This window comes from Ascaphus truei, chromosome 6 (genome assembly GCF_040206685.1).
Source record: "Ascaphus truei isolate aAscTru1 chromosome 6, aAscTru1.hap1, whole genome shotgun sequence".
NCBI classification, from domain to species: domain Eukaryota; kingdom Metazoa; phylum Chordata; class Amphibia; order Anura; family Ascaphidae; genus Ascaphus; species Ascaphus truei.
Genome location: NC_134488.1, coordinates 23,500,619 through 23,518,525, shown reverse-complemented (window position 1 = coordinate 23,518,525; position 17,907 = coordinate 23,500,619). Strand labels below are relative to the sequence as shown.

The following is a 17,907-nucleotide window of genomic DNA, read 5'->3' as shown; positions in this document are numbered from 1 at the left end:
GAGAGAGCGAGGGGAAGAGAGAGAGATAACCAAAAGAAAAGGTTGAAAACCACAGCCTTAAGGTGTGAAACACATACTAGTATTGTATGGCAAGATGTGTGCACCGAACTGCAGCGCGTGTACGCTCCTTGCTCCATGAGAACACGCATGTGTAAGTAGAGCATACAGCAAGAAACGGGATGACGTGATACAATACGAACCCTACAACATTATAGGGGCAATCTCAAGTCCTAGACTAAGGAAATGCCTACAAAGGGGCTGTGGGACTTCCTTCCCGCATACGATGCATTCCGACCGTGCCACGGTGCAGCTTTTGCACAAAATGGTGAATAACGGGACTAGAAAGTAATAAGTAATAAGACGTAGGGTCCTGTTCCTTTTGAAGACATTTCGTCATTTTGACCCTGCAAGTAAGACCTGCCGTACGGTTTACGGTGGTGGAACACAGATGCCACCACCAGCAGGCTGTGAGAAACACACACCCATTGCCAACTTTATTCAAGTATTTAAGGTAGGGGTGGCCACTTCCAGCCCTCAAGGGCCGCCAAACAGGTCAGGTTTTCAGGATATCCCTGCTTCAGCACAGGTGGCTCAATCCGTGGCTCAGTCATTATGACTGAGCCACCTGTGCTGAAGCAGGGCTCTCCTGAAAACCTGACCTGCTGGTGGCCCTTGAGGGCTGGAGTTGGCCGCCCCTGATTTAAGGGGAATTTAACTCTTCCAGTACTGGAGGGGCTTGCAAGACCGTGCTGCAGAGCGTGACGAAGTCGTAAGCAGCGTTCATCTGCCAAACAGAAGTTCAGCTGGATTGTTTGCAGGTGGTGCCTTTTATGTGGCCAAGAAGACATTTATTATGCACAGTAAATTTAGTTCAATGAGCTTTTGACATCACAAAGAGGCTGTAGCGGTAACTAGCGTCTGTGGTTTCCAAAGCGTATGCCTTAACAGCCTACAAAGGGTGTTTGTGCGTGTCCAGTGTCTTAAAGCAAGGGTGGGACAACTGTGGCCCTCAAGGGCCACCAATAGGTCAGGCTTTCAGGATATCCCTGCTTCAGCACAGGTGGCTCAATTGAAGACTGTGCTGAAGGGATATCCTGAAAGCCTGGCCTGTTGGTGGCCCTTGACGACTGGAGTTGCTCACCCTTGCTTTAAGGCAAGTCCTTGCCTTATAAAGCCACCCCAACCTGCAAAATACTGCACCAGCACTACAAGGTTTTATTAGCTTCTCTTCTGGGTTTAACTGATGTAGGGAAGTGCCAATATCTGCACTCTCTCTCTCTCTCTCACGTTTCAAAAGTCCAATTTACTCGCAGGCGAAGGTCTTTCTCCAAACGTGAGAAGGCAAATGAGCCTTCGATTAATTGAGCGTCTTCAAGATCTCGTGCCACACTGGACCTGAGTAAGTAGGTCAGTAAACCGAGCGAGGAAGCACCTCCCCCCTGCAAGGCTGACATCCTCTCGGAGAAAACCTGCATTCCTAATAAGAGGCAAAACACACACATTTTTCTAAACACACAGACACACACAGACAAACAAAGACACACACACTCCACAAGAATCTTTTGCAGAACAAGTGAGCCGGCTATAAATGAGCAATGACCCCATCTGACCCTGGTGTGTTGACCACTTCTACTCCCACACATACACAACACTTGACGGCTAGTAGTAAAAAGAAGGATGAAGCCACAACGGGGGGTTCTGGTACCGGCCACACCTACAGTTATTAAGGAAAAGCAGGACTGCGAATCCCAGCGTGGAGATGGCAAGCAGGATCAGGCATATGTTACAGGGGATCATGAAGTATCGCACAACCAGGGACACTTTGTGCTGGTAGATCCGGTCCCGCTCTGCGGCTGGCGCTGGGTAGTGGCAGCTAGTCATGGCAAAAAGCTCTGTGGGGGGGGGGGGGGTGTCTAGGGTCTCCACAAAGCTACCACCCTACCCAGCCGGACACCCCATCCCGGCAGTCAAATCTTGTTCGCTGGCACAGACGACGAGCGACACATTTAATTCCCCGGCGTGTTTAAAAACACACACTGCCCACAATTCAAAAGTCTTCTGCTGCCTACGAGACCATCGCAGACTCAGGCCGGGGTCAGCGTGAGCAAGGCCACCCGTGATTAAGGAGGAATGCCTTTTCTTCTGGTGCAAAGTATACACACTTTCCAAACACACTGGCCTCTGTAAAGTTCAGACAGCCCATCCCAGAAAGCAGATGAAAACGAGTATGGTACATCCAGGAGCAGGTACGGCTTAGGTCAACGTCTTCTGAGTCAACCTGTTTATAGAAAAATAAGGTTCACAGCTGCCCCTCCCCCCAAAAGAACTCCCATTAAGATGGTTGAAAATGCTTATAGAAGTCCTGTTGTAAAAATGTTGCCCAGAGAGTATGAATACATCCTTCCAATGCACCGAACAGAACAATCCATGGACAGCAGAGATGTGCAAGAGGAGGAAGCTCCTAGCAATCTGCTCTGCTACCTGATCCCAACACTGTGGAAAGGAGGTGTCTGCCCTTCTGCTGGAACATCACTGCCCGAAAGCATCAAGGCGTAAACTTCTCATACTCTTAACAAGCAAGGCATGGCCTCGTTAAAACTGTTTGGGGCTTAAAAGGTCCTCTTTCTCATCGTAGCATGAAAGTTCCTTGCCAACACTTCCGCTTCTTCTTTCTAATTGACTCCAAGGCACTCCATTTTCTCAGCCATACCGAAATCCCGTTCCCTTTCCAAAGCAGTGCACTTATACGTTCCTCTCCAACCCCCTGGTCGCTGCCCCTCTCTCCACATAGGCAAAACTGCCCACCCCTTCTCTCTGCATCGCCCCCCACTTCTTTTAACACCAGCACACACTGTCCGTTTCGTCACCGCGTTCTTCACTGGTTTTCCCAGGCGGCTTAACAACCGCCACTCAATTCAGCTTTCGGGGGGGAAGAGAGCGAGAGAGCGAGAGAGAGAGAGAGAGAGGAAAAAAGGGGACTTTCAGACTCCTGGGGATCATCAAATGCCGGTCCTTGCAAAGAACGCTCAGCCATTCATCAGCCAGGCAGGCACTGGAAATAAAGAGAGACTGGTGCGAGGGGCATGTGGAGTGGGGGAGGGTTTGCAGATATCTACAGTCTCATCAGGGGCTCATATGACAGAGGACCAGCGCTCACAGCCAAATGAGAGCTCGGCAGCAGCGTTCTGCTGTGCACAAGCAGGCAAGTTTTCTTGGAGGCAAACAGGGTCTCTCACCTGCAGTACTTCTCCACAACACTGTGCATCTAGAATGCTGGGCTTTCCTCCCCCCCCCCCCCCCCCACCTATCATGCCACTCTTGTTGCTTCTCAGGGAATTCACTTGCCCCTTCCCAAAAGATCTCGCAGGACAAGTAGCTTGGAAGGAGTCTGCACCCCTCTCGCGGATACGCAGGACACGGTCAGTCTACTCAAACCTTTTCAGGCTGCTACTAAAGTGAACAGATCCAGAAAGGCTGCTGGGCTTCTGTCGCTCTTGCAGTGTGTATCTGTGTGTGTAGGGGGGGGGTTGTCTCCTAGGGGTCTGGGGGCATTCCCTTATTCCCTGCTTTGAAGAGCTCTGCCTCTCTGTCTGGGAGGAAGATGTGGAAGAGAAAGGATAAACGAGAGAGACACAGAGAGAGGGAGAGAGAGACTGACAGGCAGCTCTAGACAAAGAATTAATGCTTTGGGGAATTCTCTTTACAGCCTCCTCAGGGTCCTTGCTGTGCACACAAAAGCAGGGGAGGGGGCTTAGCAGCTATGTGACAGGGGGGGGGCATTGCCTCGCCAGTCCTCTCGCACAATGTGCTCCTGCCACAGATACAGCAGAGCGCGTACCATGCAAATGCAACCAGCCCCGGAGACCGACATGTGTCCAGCAGCGCAAACTCCCCTGGATGCTCTGCGGACATCCTAAGGGCTACATACCGCCCAGTCACTGAAACCGCGCGCTCACTTCTACATCGGCAGCAAGACACGCTGCCACGGAGTGAAGCGCCAAACACTTTCTTTAGGAGTATCAATGGGGGGGGGGGGGGGGGGAGGGGGTGCTCTCGGTCATGTGCAGGGCATGTGGTGACCACTGCAGCCAAAAATGTCATCTGGAGTGGCTAACTCCAGTCCTCAAGGGCTACCAACAGGTCTGGTTTTCAGGATATCCCTGCTTCAGCACAGTCTTTTGACTGAGCCACCTGTGCTGAGTCCTGCTCCAATCTCCTTTTGTACAGTACATTCCTTCCCCGGGTGACTTCTGCTTTGTTATATGTATTAATGTGAGGTCAGAGTTCATATTTAACCCTTTTGGGGGGTGCACCCATACTACTGCTACTACACTTTCAACATGAAGTCCTAACTGTTCCAGCATCCGCTTCTTCTCTCCCCCACCCCCTTAGTATTCACAAACAGCAAATAAGATGAAAAAATAAAGTGGCATGAAAAAAAAGAAACATTAAAAAGTGGCAGATGGCTTTCTGCAGCCATTTTAAATGCGGTCCATAAAAAGCATTCCACTCCTCCGTTTATTGGGCCATCTTGAGATCTGCTTATATATGTCACACTGAAGTGAACAAGATACACAGCATACAAAACACAAAGCAATATACACACACACACACACACACACACACACACTTATCAGGTCTGCTGCGTACATTTATAAACCTTGCTTGTAATTCAAATAAGCATATAAAATAACAAACAAGGAATATATATCCCATAACAGCCAGCCTCCTCCTAATGTGCCTCTGATCTGCGAAGATCGGCTCTTCTGCATAAACTTCAGACCACAAAAGTCTTCTCTCCGGAGGAGAACTAATGAAGAAGAGAAGAGTGAGGTGACAAAGAATGAACAAACCCCCCTGAATAGAGTCTCTTGGCCCTGTGTAAATATAGATTTAACGCTCTGCAATCAACATGGCAACTGGCAATGCATTCTTATTGCACAGATAAACGGGAACGCACTGCTGATGGCTCACAGAATATGTCTTTGCAGCCAGTTAATAATTGCAGGGAAGGTATACTGTATGTGCAGAGAGGCACCCAGGGAACATCTAACCCAACGCATGTCCGGGTTTTTTTTTTAACGGGATGGGAAATACAATAGCAAAACACTGGGGAGCTAATTATCCCCCTTCTGTGTACATCACTCCAGCACTGTAGCTTTAACCACGTCAGTGCCCGGTGGGCCTCGAACCAACTGTATGTGTGTGGCCCTGGCACTGTTGGGGTTAATTCCCGGGGTGGGGGGGAAGGTTAGTCCTTGGCTTTGTAAGAAGTTCATGTAAGATGCTGCTGTGCACCCGGGATTTACACTTCCCTGTTTTGCTGCTACGATGGGAAGAAGAAACGGGTAGCAGTGACAGACACTGGAGTCTTGGAGCTCAAACTCACTCAGAAAGAAACTGACAAACTTCCGCTTTCCTTCAGCCGAACAGGAACTTCTTAGCGAGAGATTTAAAAAAGAAAAAAAGTCATAGAATTTTATATATATATATATATATATATTATATCTATATCATCGAAAATCTTGTTTGAGAGTGTCTGGAGACCATTTGATTGGTCGTCGGTCCGCCCACCCTCCCACGGCTCTCATTGGCCGGTGTGTCTGCCCCCCCTGTGTCCCGCCCCCCCACGGCTCTCATTGGCCGCCCAGAGCACACTCTCTCCTGCTCTCCCCCTCCCGACTCTCTCGCCCTCCCGACTCTCACCTCCCCACGGCTCTCGCCCTCACCCGGCGCTCTCCCTCACCCGGCGCTCTCCCTCACCCAACGCTCTCCTTCACCCGGCGCTCTCCCTCACCCAACGCTCTTCCTCACCCGGCGCTCTCCTTCACCCGGCGCTTTCCCTCACGCTCTCCCTCACCCGGCGCTCTCCCTCACCCGGCGCTCTCCTTCACCCGGCGCTCTCCCTCACCCGGTGCTCTCCCTTACGCTCTCCCTCACCCGGCGCTCTCCTTCACCCGGCGCTCTCCCTCACGCTCTCACTCACCCGGCGCTCTCCCTCACCCGGCGCTCTCCCACACACACCGCTCCCACTCCCCCCCCCCCCCCCACACAGAGCACGCTCTCTGCGGCTCTCACCTCACACAGGCCGCTCCCCATCCCCGAGAGCGCTCCTCCGGCTCTCTCCGCCTCTCCCGTGAAGGGCACAGCACCTCCTCACCGGAGCGTCTCAGCCTCTCCGCTGAGGAGCCCAAGGTGGAGGAGGAGGAGGGCGGCCGGTACCCGGAGGAAGAGGAGGAGGGCGGCCGGTACCCGGAGGAAGAGGAGGAGGGCGGCCGGTACCCGGAGGAAGAGGAGGAGCGCGGCCGTGTGCAAGGTGAGGAAACGCAGGGGAATGGTTCTTTAACGCCTCCCTGACTCCCTGCCCTTTGCCCCCTACCCTCCCTCCCCCTGCCCTCTACGCCCCTTGCCCCCCCCGCCCTTCTACGCCCCTTGCCCCCCCCGCCCTTCTATGCCCCTTGCCCCCCCGCCCTTCTACGCCCCTTGCCCCCCCCCGCCCTTCTACGCCCCTTGTCCCCTGCCCTTCAACGCCCCTTGCCCCCCGCCCTTCTACACCCCTTGCCCCCCCGCCCTCCTACGCCGTCCGCCCGCCCTCCCACGGCTCTCATTGGCCGGTGTGTCTGCCCCCCCCTGTGTCCCGCCCCCCCCCACGGCTCTCATTGGCCCGCCCAGAGCACACTCTCCTGCTCTCACCCTCCCGACTCTCTCGCCCTCCCAACTCTCACCTCCCCACGGCTCTCGCCCTCACCCGGCGCTCTCCCTCACCCGGCTCTCTCCCTCACCTGGCGCTCTCCTTCACCCGGCGCTCTCCCTCACGCTCTCCCTCACCCGGCGCTCTCCGTCACCCGGCGCTCTCCTTCACCCGGCGCTCTCCCCCACCCGGCGCTCCCGGCGCTCTCCTTCACCCGGCGCTCTCCTCACCCGGCGCTCTCCCTCACCCGGCGCTCTCCCTCACACACACCGCTCCCTTCCCCGGTGCTCTCCCTCACACACAACGCTCCCACTCCCCCCCCCCCCCCCCCACACAGAGCACGCTCTCTGCGGCTCTCACCTCACACAGGCCGCTCCCCATCCCCGAGAGCGCTCCTCCGCCTCTCTCCGCCTCTCCCGTGAATGGCACAGCACCTCCTCACCGGAGCGTCTCAGCCTCTCCGCTGAGGAGCCCGAGGTGGAGGAGGGCGGCCGGTACCCGGAGGAAGAGGAGGGCGGCCGGTACCCGGAGGAAGAGGAGGGCGGCCGGTACCCGGAGGAAGAGGAGGGCGGCCGGTACCCGGAGGAAGAGGAGGAGCGCGGCCATGTGCAAGGTGAGGAAACGCAGGGGAATGGGGTTCTTTAACGCCTCCCTGACTCCTTGCCCTTTGCCCCCCTGCCCTTGCCAGCCTGCCCTCCCTGCCCTTTGCCACCCTGCCCTTTGCCCCCCCTCCCTGCCCTTTGCCTCCCCTCCCTCCCTGCCCTTTGTCCCCCTCCCTCCCTGCCCTTGCCCCCCTCCCTCCCTGCCCTTTGCCCCCCTCCCTCCCTGCCCTTTGCCCCCCCTGCCCTTCCTTTGCCCCCCTGCCCTTCCTTTGCCCCGCCCTTCCTTTGCCCCCCCTGCCCTTCCTTTGCTCCCCCTGCCCTTCCTTTGCCCCCCTGTCCTTCCTTTGCCCCCCTGCCCTTCCTTTGCCCCCCTTCCCTTTGCCCCCCTCTTCCCTGCCCTTCCACGCCCCTTGCCCCCCCCGGCCTTCCCTGCCCCTTGCCCTTCCACGCCCCTTGCCCTTCCACGCCCCTTGCCCCCCTGGCCTTCCCCGCCCCTTGCTCCCCCGGCCTTCCACGCCCCTTGCCCCCCCGCCCTTCTACGCCCCTTGCCCCCCCCGCCCTTCTACGCCCCTTGCCCCCCCCCGCCCTTCTACGCCCCTTCACCCCCCCCGCCCTTCTACGCCCCTTGCCCCCCCCCCCGCCCTTCTACGCCCTTGCCCCCCCCGCCCTTCTACGCCCCTTGCCCCCCCCCGCCCTTCTACGCCCCTTGCCCCCCCCGTCCTTCTACGCCCCTTCACCCCCCCCGCCCTTCTACGCCCCTTTCCCCCCCCCCGCCCTTCTACGCCCCTTACCCCCCCGCCCTTCTACGCCTCCCCGCCCGTCTACGCCCCTTGCCCCCCCGCCCACCCACTCCCATTGCCCCCCCCCCCCACGACCTTCCACTCCCCTTGCCCCCCCCGCCCTTCCACTCCATGCCCCCTGCCCTTCCACGCCCGGGCACCGCCGGGTATATCAGCTAGTAAATAAATAAAAGCAAAAGGTAGCAATGTGTGCTTAGTTGCATGCAATTTCCCAGAATCCCTTGCTGCAGTGGAAGCACTGAATGCTGGGCGATAATGGTGACAGGCAGGGTTGCTGACCTGTCTAAGACATGCAAAGGAGTGCACAGTAATATTTCCATTTGCTATATTTAGGTGTGTATACAGTATATAAATCTATTTTGTGTATGCATATATACACATACACCCACCCTTGATGATGGTTTGAGATCCTTGTTTGCACGTAGATGCCAGCACGGATATACACAAACACATACAAGTTGCAAAAGATTCATTTCTCAAACCTGCAGTGTATATAAATCTATAATTTACACGCAGACGTGTGTCAGTCATTAAAATGTATACAGATCACGAAGCAGCCTCCTCCTCCCCCTCTCCCAGATGCGCCTATTACTGCAGCTCAAGGTTACACCTGCTTTGCTGTTCAGACAATGAACAAGTCTCCCAATATTCTGCACCGGACAGAACTACAGAAATACAGAACTATTGCCAAGCCATTCATCAAGCCGTGCAGTTGGCTGATCGGACCCCGGTCCATTGCGGCTTGATGACTCCCCTTCTGTGTGTTGCAAGCGTTCCAGGCGCTGAACGGGTTAAGATTATTCTGTTTAACGCCAGCTATCAAGTCCGGAGCGAATCTCGCAGACTCAAGTCACATAGGAGCTCCAGATGAGCTGTCAGACAGTAATAACTTGTGCCAGCATAGACAGATAAGGGGAAAGAGGTGTGAGTGAAATTTTTGGTGCCTGCGAGAGGCGAGTGTTGATAACTGAAGTTCTTCATCGGAGACACAGGTCACGTAGAGAGTGGGCAGTAACAGTGCTAACTAATAATTTCAACATCCCCTTAAACGCCACACATACACTGTGCCCTGTGTGACCTTCTATCAGCAACTGCACAGCTACAGGACAAGCTACCCAGCTCATGTATCTCTAAAGGCAATCACTAGACCAGTGTTTTTCAACAGGGGTTCCCCGGGCATCCCTTAAGGGTTACCTGCAATTCTCAGGTCATTTGAAAATTGTACCAAACACAGAAGAATTTACAATGCATCTGATCTCAGACGCGCTATTAGAGAGGGTTGGGGTGCCTTACAGTGTATCTGACCTCAGACGTGCTATGAGAGAGGGTTGGGGTTCCTTACAATGCATCTGATCTCAGACATGCTATTAGAGAGGGTTGGGGTGCCTTACAGTGTATCTGACCTCAGACGTGCTGTTAGAGAGGGTTGGGGTGCCTTACAGTGTATCTGACCTCAGACGTGCTATGAGAGAGGGTTGGGGTTCCTTACAATGCATCTGATCTCAGACATGCTATTAGAGAGGGTTGGGGTTCGTAACAATGCATCTGATCTCAGAAGCGCTATTAGAGAGGGTAGGGGTTCCTTACAATGCATCTGATCTCAGACGCGCTATTAGAGAGGGTCTTTGACTGAGCCACCTGTGCTGAAGCAGGGATATCCTGAAAACCTGACCTATTGGAGGGTCTAGAGGACTGGATTTGAGAACCCCTGGTCTAAAGATTACCATGGAAACCTACGAGTTAAACTCTCCTATACGGAGCATTGCTCTCTAAGTTAAAATGTTCGGTATATTACACTCGTGTATAGAATACTAGCATTATTATCTGTGGCACTGCATTGTGGATCTTTGAGCAGAATAAAAGAAAAAAAATGTCATCTCAACTTTATTTTCTGGTAGCAGCAGCCCCGTCTTAAGTTAGTGTGGTCTTTTCGATAGGGGTTTAAAACGGCCATCCAATGGGAAGCCACAACGGATGACGTTGTGGCTTCTTATTGACTTGTGGGACCAGCGAGGTTCGATGCTCATTAGATGTGGTTCAGGTATAGAGGAGTTCTCATTGGCCTGCGGGACCAGTGAGGTTTAGCGGCCATTAGATGTGGTTCAGCTCTAATTATGCTCTAATTGAGCAGTCCCTCCAATAAAATGTTAGGTAAACAAGAAAGAGCTTATAATAATATATACACATTAAAAGGAGAAAATGGATATAATGTGCTCCAGTGGTTACACTTGGTATGAGAATAAACCAATGTAAGAATAGAGTTCAGTCCAAATGAGTGGGCATAGTAACTCCTGCTGTCTGATTGCGGCTTCTTAAAGGAGGGAACCAATGAACTCCTGACGAAGCAGCTACAGCGCTGCGGCGAAACGCGTCGTGAGCTACAGAGAGAGAGGATCAGCTGTGCTGTGCCCTCACTCACACGCAGTCACGGAGACACCCAACAGTGACATCATCAGACTCCGACCGCAGCAGGAACCAAGCGACGCCAGCCCCCGGAGGGTGAGGGACCCCCAGCACACGGCAGAGGGACGCCGCGGGAGCAGACCACCAACAGGCAGGATTGCCATCACTACAAGTGGAAACGTGAAAATCTCCACCAACCAACTTCCAAGGCTGCGGAGGATCGACGGAGCTTCACTATCAATTGGACTATCTATCCAGATCAGCATTTTTATTAAACACTCATATTGACTGCTATCGTTATTTATTTTTTACTTCACTTTAGTGATTTATGTTATTAAAGTTTGGCAACATTTTCATGCTGCTATTCTGCCATGCGCATCTATCATACCATATACAGGTATTACATACACATATAAATGCTTCAGGATGGATGCAGACAAGCCTCATTGCTCAAGGCTACACATTTGGAAGCATCTCTTTCTGGAGTTCTGCATGATCCATGCAGTTGTGTTTAAAAAGCTTCTTGCCAGGTATTAATACATAAACAACATACAAACATATTTAATCACTGGCTTATAGGAAGTGAACTTCCTGTTGCCCAGAAGAAGAAAAAAAACCTTTTTCTGCTGACCACATTTAAAGCAGCTGCCTCCGTTATTATTGGTTTGTCCCTCATGTTAACATCACTGGTTTAACAGCTCGATTTGTCAAAATGAATTCTCAACGTGGGAAAGGAGTAGGTGAGATCTGGATGCTGGAACAATTTGAGTTCCTGTAGCTGTATTAGGGAGTCAGCGACTGCCGTTTAAATCACGAAGCAAAGACATTTGCAAAAAAAAAAAGGCAAATCCAGTGAGGAAAAAAAGATGAAAAAACATGAGAAAGGGAATTATTCTAAAAAGGAAATACAGAACAAACCCAGCTTTTTCTATTTGTACATTACAATATCATGAGTGCCCCTTAGTGGTTCTGATGCGCTCTACAACAGGAGTGGTCAACTCCAGTCCTCAAGACCCCGCCAACAAGTCAGGTGTTCAAATATCCCTGCTTCAGCACAAGTGGCTCAATCGGTCCCTGCTTCAGCACAGGTGGCTCAATCAGTGGTGCAGTCTTGGACTGAGCCGGGATATCCTTAAAACCTGACCTGTTGGTGGCACTTGATGAGAGTTGGCCACCCCCTGCTATACAAGAGTATCTTCTGTAACAGGTACAGTATTAATTAGCAACAATTACTGAAAGGGTCATACCACAATACTTTAAAAATATCTTCTCTAAGATTTCAAAACACCCCATTTTATAACAGAATATTAAATTCAATATCTGTGCTGGACTGCTCCCATGTTACAACAAGGAGTTCGGCCGCTACGCCTCTTACCGTGCACCTCGCGACTGGAACACTCTACAAGAGACTCTCAAAGCCGCCTCCAGTCTAAGTTCTTCCAAGACTTCAGCTACACTACCTAACATTTTCATCTCGTCTGCAACTCATAATCATTTATTATCCCTAACTGTCCATGCAATGTGAACAATTGTGAATAATTAAGTGCGCAACAACAAACAATAAATACGTGAAATAGTGTAAGTGATATAAATTAGCGTTGTGCGCTGTTTTTTCTTTTTTCTTTATTCTGTCCATGCAATGTCTGTAAATATATAACCTCTGGTCACTAAATGTAACCATGAATTTGTCATCATAACTCTGTGCCCAGGACATACTTGAAAACGAGAAATAACTCTCAATGGATTACTTCCTGGTAACACATTTTCTAAATAATATTATTATTATTAATAATAATAAAGTTGTGGCCCAAACTCCAAAAATCCCAAGTACCATGGATTTCATAGGGTCTCCTACATGACCAAGGAAACAATGTTGATGTCACACCAACGTTGCAATGATCGTAGCTGAATGATTACCTTGCAAACGTGACAATATTTTAAAAAGCCTCCCCCACCCCCATTCTTTAGTATTTATATTTCATATTTTACTAATGAAGTATGTTGCAGGGATAGAAAGCAAGCCATGGTGCTGGGGTCCTGAAACTCAAGGCAGGGCGGCATGTCCTTCCAGCAGCAAAGGGGTTAACTGTGACTAATCATGTTTCTTTCACGCTCCGTTACTCCCTGAGGACACATTACTGGGGTCTTGAATAAATCTTTCATGTGTGCATCAAGGCATTTTTCTGCACCAGCTGATCCCTCCCCCCCCCCTAATAAAAGTGCAGATGAAATTCCAACTTTCCGATCCTTACACAAGCTCGGGGTTATAGAGCAGCCAGCTCATCTGCTCCTCCATCCTTCTCTGCGTTTGGACATGTGCACGGAGGAGCCTCCTTCAATCTATTAAAGGAGCAATGTGTGCGCTTTTTTTCAAAAATTATTATTATTATTTATTTTTTTTAACATGGGTTTGAAGCCGGGGGTTTCTGGAGCGGAACCCCGCTCGTTTCTGCTCCGGAGACCCCCTGCTTCCTGAGATACAGACCTCCAAAGGGGGTGCTGGTATCTCAGCAAAGTTTAAAGCTCCCGCGTCACAAGCGGGCCAATAGAAAGCCGAACCTGGTGACATCACGGCTTCCTATTGGCCTGCAGTGTGCTGGAGCTTTGAAACGGCGCCATAACTCTGTGCCCAGGACGCACGTGAAAACGAGAGGTAACTCTCAATGTATCACTTCCTGGTAACACATTTTTATAAATAAATAAAATAAATTGCATGAACCCCGCTAGCCGAGCGGAGCAGCTACAGGTGCCCCCTATGGAGGTTCGGCAAATAAAGAGACCAATTGACAAATTCACAGCTGTGATGCAATACTCAAACAATGTATCAGTTACATCAGGGTAGAGGGACTGACAATGATAGTGCACACTGCTGCCCCAGATCAGATCCACCCAACAAAAGGATCAAGCTGTAGTTGTATCGGAGAAATCTGGATTTGTTTTACAGTACATCAGTTTTAAAGCCCAACAACTCGATTGGAACTCCGCTTTATGGTGGGGATAGAGACGAATTAGAACCGCAGTTAATAATAAAATAATAACTGTATTTCTTATAGCGCTTTTCTCCCAATGATACTCAACCCCCTTCACAATGACAGTACAGCGCGCGGTACGCAGCACATAGGAATGTTACAGACACCGTCCCTGCCCAGATGAGCTCACAATCTATGATGTTGGTGCCTGAGGCACAGGGAGATAAAGTGACCTGCCCAAGGTCCCTTGATTCAAACTCCGTGTCATGGTTTGAAGAGTCCGTGTCTTTACTCAAACTCCGTGTCATGGTTTGAAGAGTCCGTGTCTTTACTCACTGAGCTACTCCTTCCCCCCTTTGGTTCTCAAACGTCTCCCGGATCCTTAAGTCAGGTCAAATCATAAGGGCAACCAGCGTATGTCCTACCCATGCGAAAATTGGATGCGCTCACCTGTGTGCAAATGCATTGGTTATTTCTAAAAGGTGGTGTTGCTGGGAGTCCCTAAGGAGAGGACTGATTCACCACTGAATTAGAAAATGAGTGTATCTGTATAAAGCTGGGAAGGGGTGACCGTGCGTTGCATTGTACTGCTTGCAGCAAATAAGTAAACCATATGTAAGACTTCACACATAGCAGGGAAGGACTCGTGACAAAGACTAGCCCTAACCGACAGTGAGAATAACATTGTTCAAAGGTGGGAGAGGATTTTAGTGAGGTTCGCACGTTTTTAATTTTCAGCTACGATTAGTGTTGTCAAGTGGGTTTCCACACCAATTGTGTCTATACCAGCTCTATCTGTCACATGTGACGAGGCTGGTGTGTGTGAGTGTGACGGTCAGTGCTCCTGCACATCCCACATCTTCTTATTCCCTGCCAGGTAATATGTATGAAAAAAGAAAGGGCGAGAGCTGGGGTTTCAAGAGACCCTGGTAATTCACACCGCGGTTCCCTCTACACAGCCAAAAACCCAGCGTAATACACTTTTATGACAAAGAACTCATCAATTTTATGTGAAACAGGCTGGCACAGCATGTGTGACTGGAACAGATGCCCGCGTCGCCTAATGCCCAGGTATATCCTTGGCACACGCTCATACACCACCTGCTTCTTCCACCACCTGCTGACTTCCAACATACGACCCGAGTGAGCCGAGCATGGTCCTACAGCAAAGCACACAATATCCAACAACTCATCAGAGCCTTTCCAAGGGCTCGGGAACAGCAAGGCATAAAAATCCTCATCGGAACCAGTCCGGTTCACAAGGGAGTCGGAACTTCTGAGCTGCAGTATAAGCTTCCAACAGAGAGAGTCCATTTCCCAACTCTCCCACTCACAAACCTCAGACGGGATTTTTCATTAATAGCCACTTTAGGCATTCATTTTAAATGTACCCTATTCTCATCCATATTTTTGGTGAATTTCCAAAATAACTTGTGACAAATCCTGCTGATGTTTTTGCCTTTTTCTTTGACTCTTTTATGACCAATCTTTGTAATCCCAAAAAGGACCTTCAATTGAAAGATTACAAAAACACGGAGCGCACGTGACTAAGACTTCTCGTGGCCTAGAAGTGGCTTTCGTCTCCTTATTAAGGTTAGAAATATATATATATATATATATAGCAGTAGGAAAGGCCGAATCCACATAATCCAGCATTTTGCCTAAACCTCTGCCTTATTGTGCGGTATTTGGTTTGTGGAATGAGGGGGCTTGAGAAGTCCCTAACATCTCCCGCCTCCCCCAGCTCCAGATGGCACTTAACGTTCAAATCCATATCTCTGTGTGTTTCCAGGGAGCTCCAGAGGTGGGCCATTTCTTTTCCGAGGCTTTAAATCTCCCAGGGCTGTAAAAACCTAAATTAATAATAATTACCCAAGAAAGGAATAAAGCAGGCAGTGAGTTGCGTGCTGGAGGCAGCTGCCGCTGCTGCTAAAGTGCCTGAATAGAAACACATTAGAGACGCTGATGGGAGGAAAATTGAGGAGAGACCACCTAGGACAAACCTAAGAAGACATCGGAAGACAAGGCGCATCTCTAGCCAGCTCTTAGGAGACTAGAAACGCCCCAATCAGACTCCAAATAAAATGTGTGCTCACTTCAATGAGATCTGGACACCGTTCTTCTTGTACATTAACTGCTTTAGTGCTGTGCAACACAGGCTCCTCAGTCACTAAAGAGATTAAAAGCACCAATCCTTTCAAATTAGCTTTACACAAGCAGACCAGCACTTCTCTTCAACCTCGGCCACATCGGTTCCTTCCAAAAGCCTCCCGTCATTCCCAATTATTACACATCTAAAGACAACAGCAGATACGAGGAAAGGAAGGTCAGGTGAAAGGGAGACACCTCTGTCAGACGTGTCCTTCATCTCCGAGCATCAAGTCCCTGCCACTTTGCTATGGTGTATCTATCTGCACTCTGTGGTGGGCACTCTGTGGTGGGCACTCTGTGGTGGGCTCTCTCAGTTGAGTCCATGCATTGGGATGAGAAGACTATGTGGACAGGATAACTTATTGTGGTTTCCCGGGGAGAAAGGGGAAAGGGCTCGCTACTCACAGGTTTGTGGTGCGGTCTTCTCGTTAGGAAAGCATGAAATGAATGGGGCTTTCCCGACAAGACCTCCTCACAGCATGTTGAATGGGGGTCAAACACAGAGACCCCCACCCCCATTCTTTATATTATCAGTAGGTCTTGCACTTGTGGGGGAAGAGATTAGCTTAATTTAAATGGATAGAGCTTACATCTTCCGGAGCCGGGGGGAAAGACCATTGCATGGCGTATCAAATAAGGGCCGTGATTCAATAGGCGGTGCCACGGTTTCCCCCGTGCTGAAGAAGGTACTGGTCCCATTTAGCTGAATGATGCCGAACACTTCAGCAGTGAGCAACAGCTTCCCAAAATATCAAATAGGGGGCAGAAGTGAGAGAGGAGGAAAGAGATGGGATGGAGGCGCGTCTCGGTGAGTAAAGACACTGACTCGGAGGACAATGACAGAGCTTGAAGCACGAGACCCAGTCAGTGACCTTGGGCAAGTCACTTCATCTCCCTGTGCCTCAGGCACCCAAAAATAGAGAGTGTAAACTATACGTGGCAGAGACTCGTGCCTGCAGGAAATGATTTGTACAGCGCCGCATACATGGTCAGTGCTATACAAGAAAAAGAGAGAGAGAGAAAACAGACAGAGGAACAACCAACCAACAGCCCTTCCTACCCAACTTCCGTATCTGGTCCTATACGATGCATGTTCACGGCTATCACTGTGCATGGGGATTTAGAACGGGGGCCTATTTTTACCTGCCCCGGCAGAATAAACTGCTGAATTAGCAATCTGGGCATCGTGTCGCAACCACATGTGTGTGTGTGTGTGTGTGTTTGGCTATTAGTCCCATCAGTGCCAAGGATGTATTGCTTGGCAGCGCGGTTCAGAACGGAGGGGGGGGGGGGGGCAATGTTGCTATCGTCTAACCTAAAAAGGTGTCAAATACAATTGGAAGGGAGCAACAGCAGAAACTAGCAGGGAGAACGAGGGAGGGGCGGTAAGATCTATAAATAGCCAATTTGGGAGCAGCGTCGCTACAAGAGCAGCGATGGCAGGCTGGAAGGAGGGGAGAAGCTGCCAATTACCAAGATGAGAAGTAATTGGTGTTTGCTAGCAAATATTTCCAAACTGCAAACAAAATCTGCATACACGCACATGCCGGGAACATGCCGGGAACATGCCAGGCAGCGAGGGTTCCGGGGGTTCAGCTTTTATTAAACGTATTGATATTTATTTCCTCAGCTCTCAGACATCATTCAGACGCACTGTTGGCTAATTGATATATATCCGAGAGCGCGCAGTGTGGCTGCTTTGTAACAGTGTCTCCCCGTACGTTTACGCGTACTGATTTACTTGATAATTATGGCAACCCGAATGGGAAGTAGGAGGAGACGGGGGTAGGAGGAGGAGGGGACGGGGGTAGGAGGAGGGAGGTGAGGGGGGAAGAGGAGGGGGGTGAGGGGGAAGGAGGAGGGGGGTGAGGGAGGGGGAGAGGAGGAGGGAGATCCCACTTTGGATTCTAATTATTTTCATTTAACACTTGGCAGAGCACCGAATGTAACCCCTGCCGAGAGCAGGCCGGGGAGAGATAGAACCGAGCAGCAAATGGGAAAACAGAAGGGAACAAAGACTATAGAAGTCTAATGAGGACTGTAACCCCTTCAGTGCCGTACGAGGTCTGTAAAACACAATGCGTGGCAGGCACCCTTGGGTGCTAGCATATGCCCACAATGCTTTGCCAGCCTTAACTTAAACTGGTATCAATAGTTATTTCTGCGACAAAGTTTTTAACGGCAACATCATTTTTTCTGTTTTTCACAATGACAGTACAGCGCGTGGTACGCAGCACACAGGAATGTTACAGACGCCGTCCCTGCCCACATGAGCTTACAATCTATGTGGC

The 17,907-nt window shown here is 50.7% G+C and overlaps 1 protein-coding gene across 9 annotated transcripts in view; it reads right to left on the bottom strand.

The window, feature by feature from the left end:
- Positions 1–17,907, bottom strand: part of AGRN (agrin) — a 355,575-nt gene that overhangs the window by 194,034 nt on the left and 143,634 nt on the right. Inside the window, exon 1 of one of the 9 annotated variants that reach the window (XM_075603635.1) lies at positions 1,719–3,281. The exons of the other annotated variants lie outside the window; for them this stretch is intronic. Within the exon in view, the coding sequence (XP_075459750.1) occupies positions 1,719–1,881 (163 nt within the window). The 5' untranslated portion in view covers positions 1,882–3,281. Of the gene's footprint in view, positions 1–1,718; positions 3,282–17,907 lie in introns of those variants that run through there. 9 annotated transcript variants of the gene reach the window in all.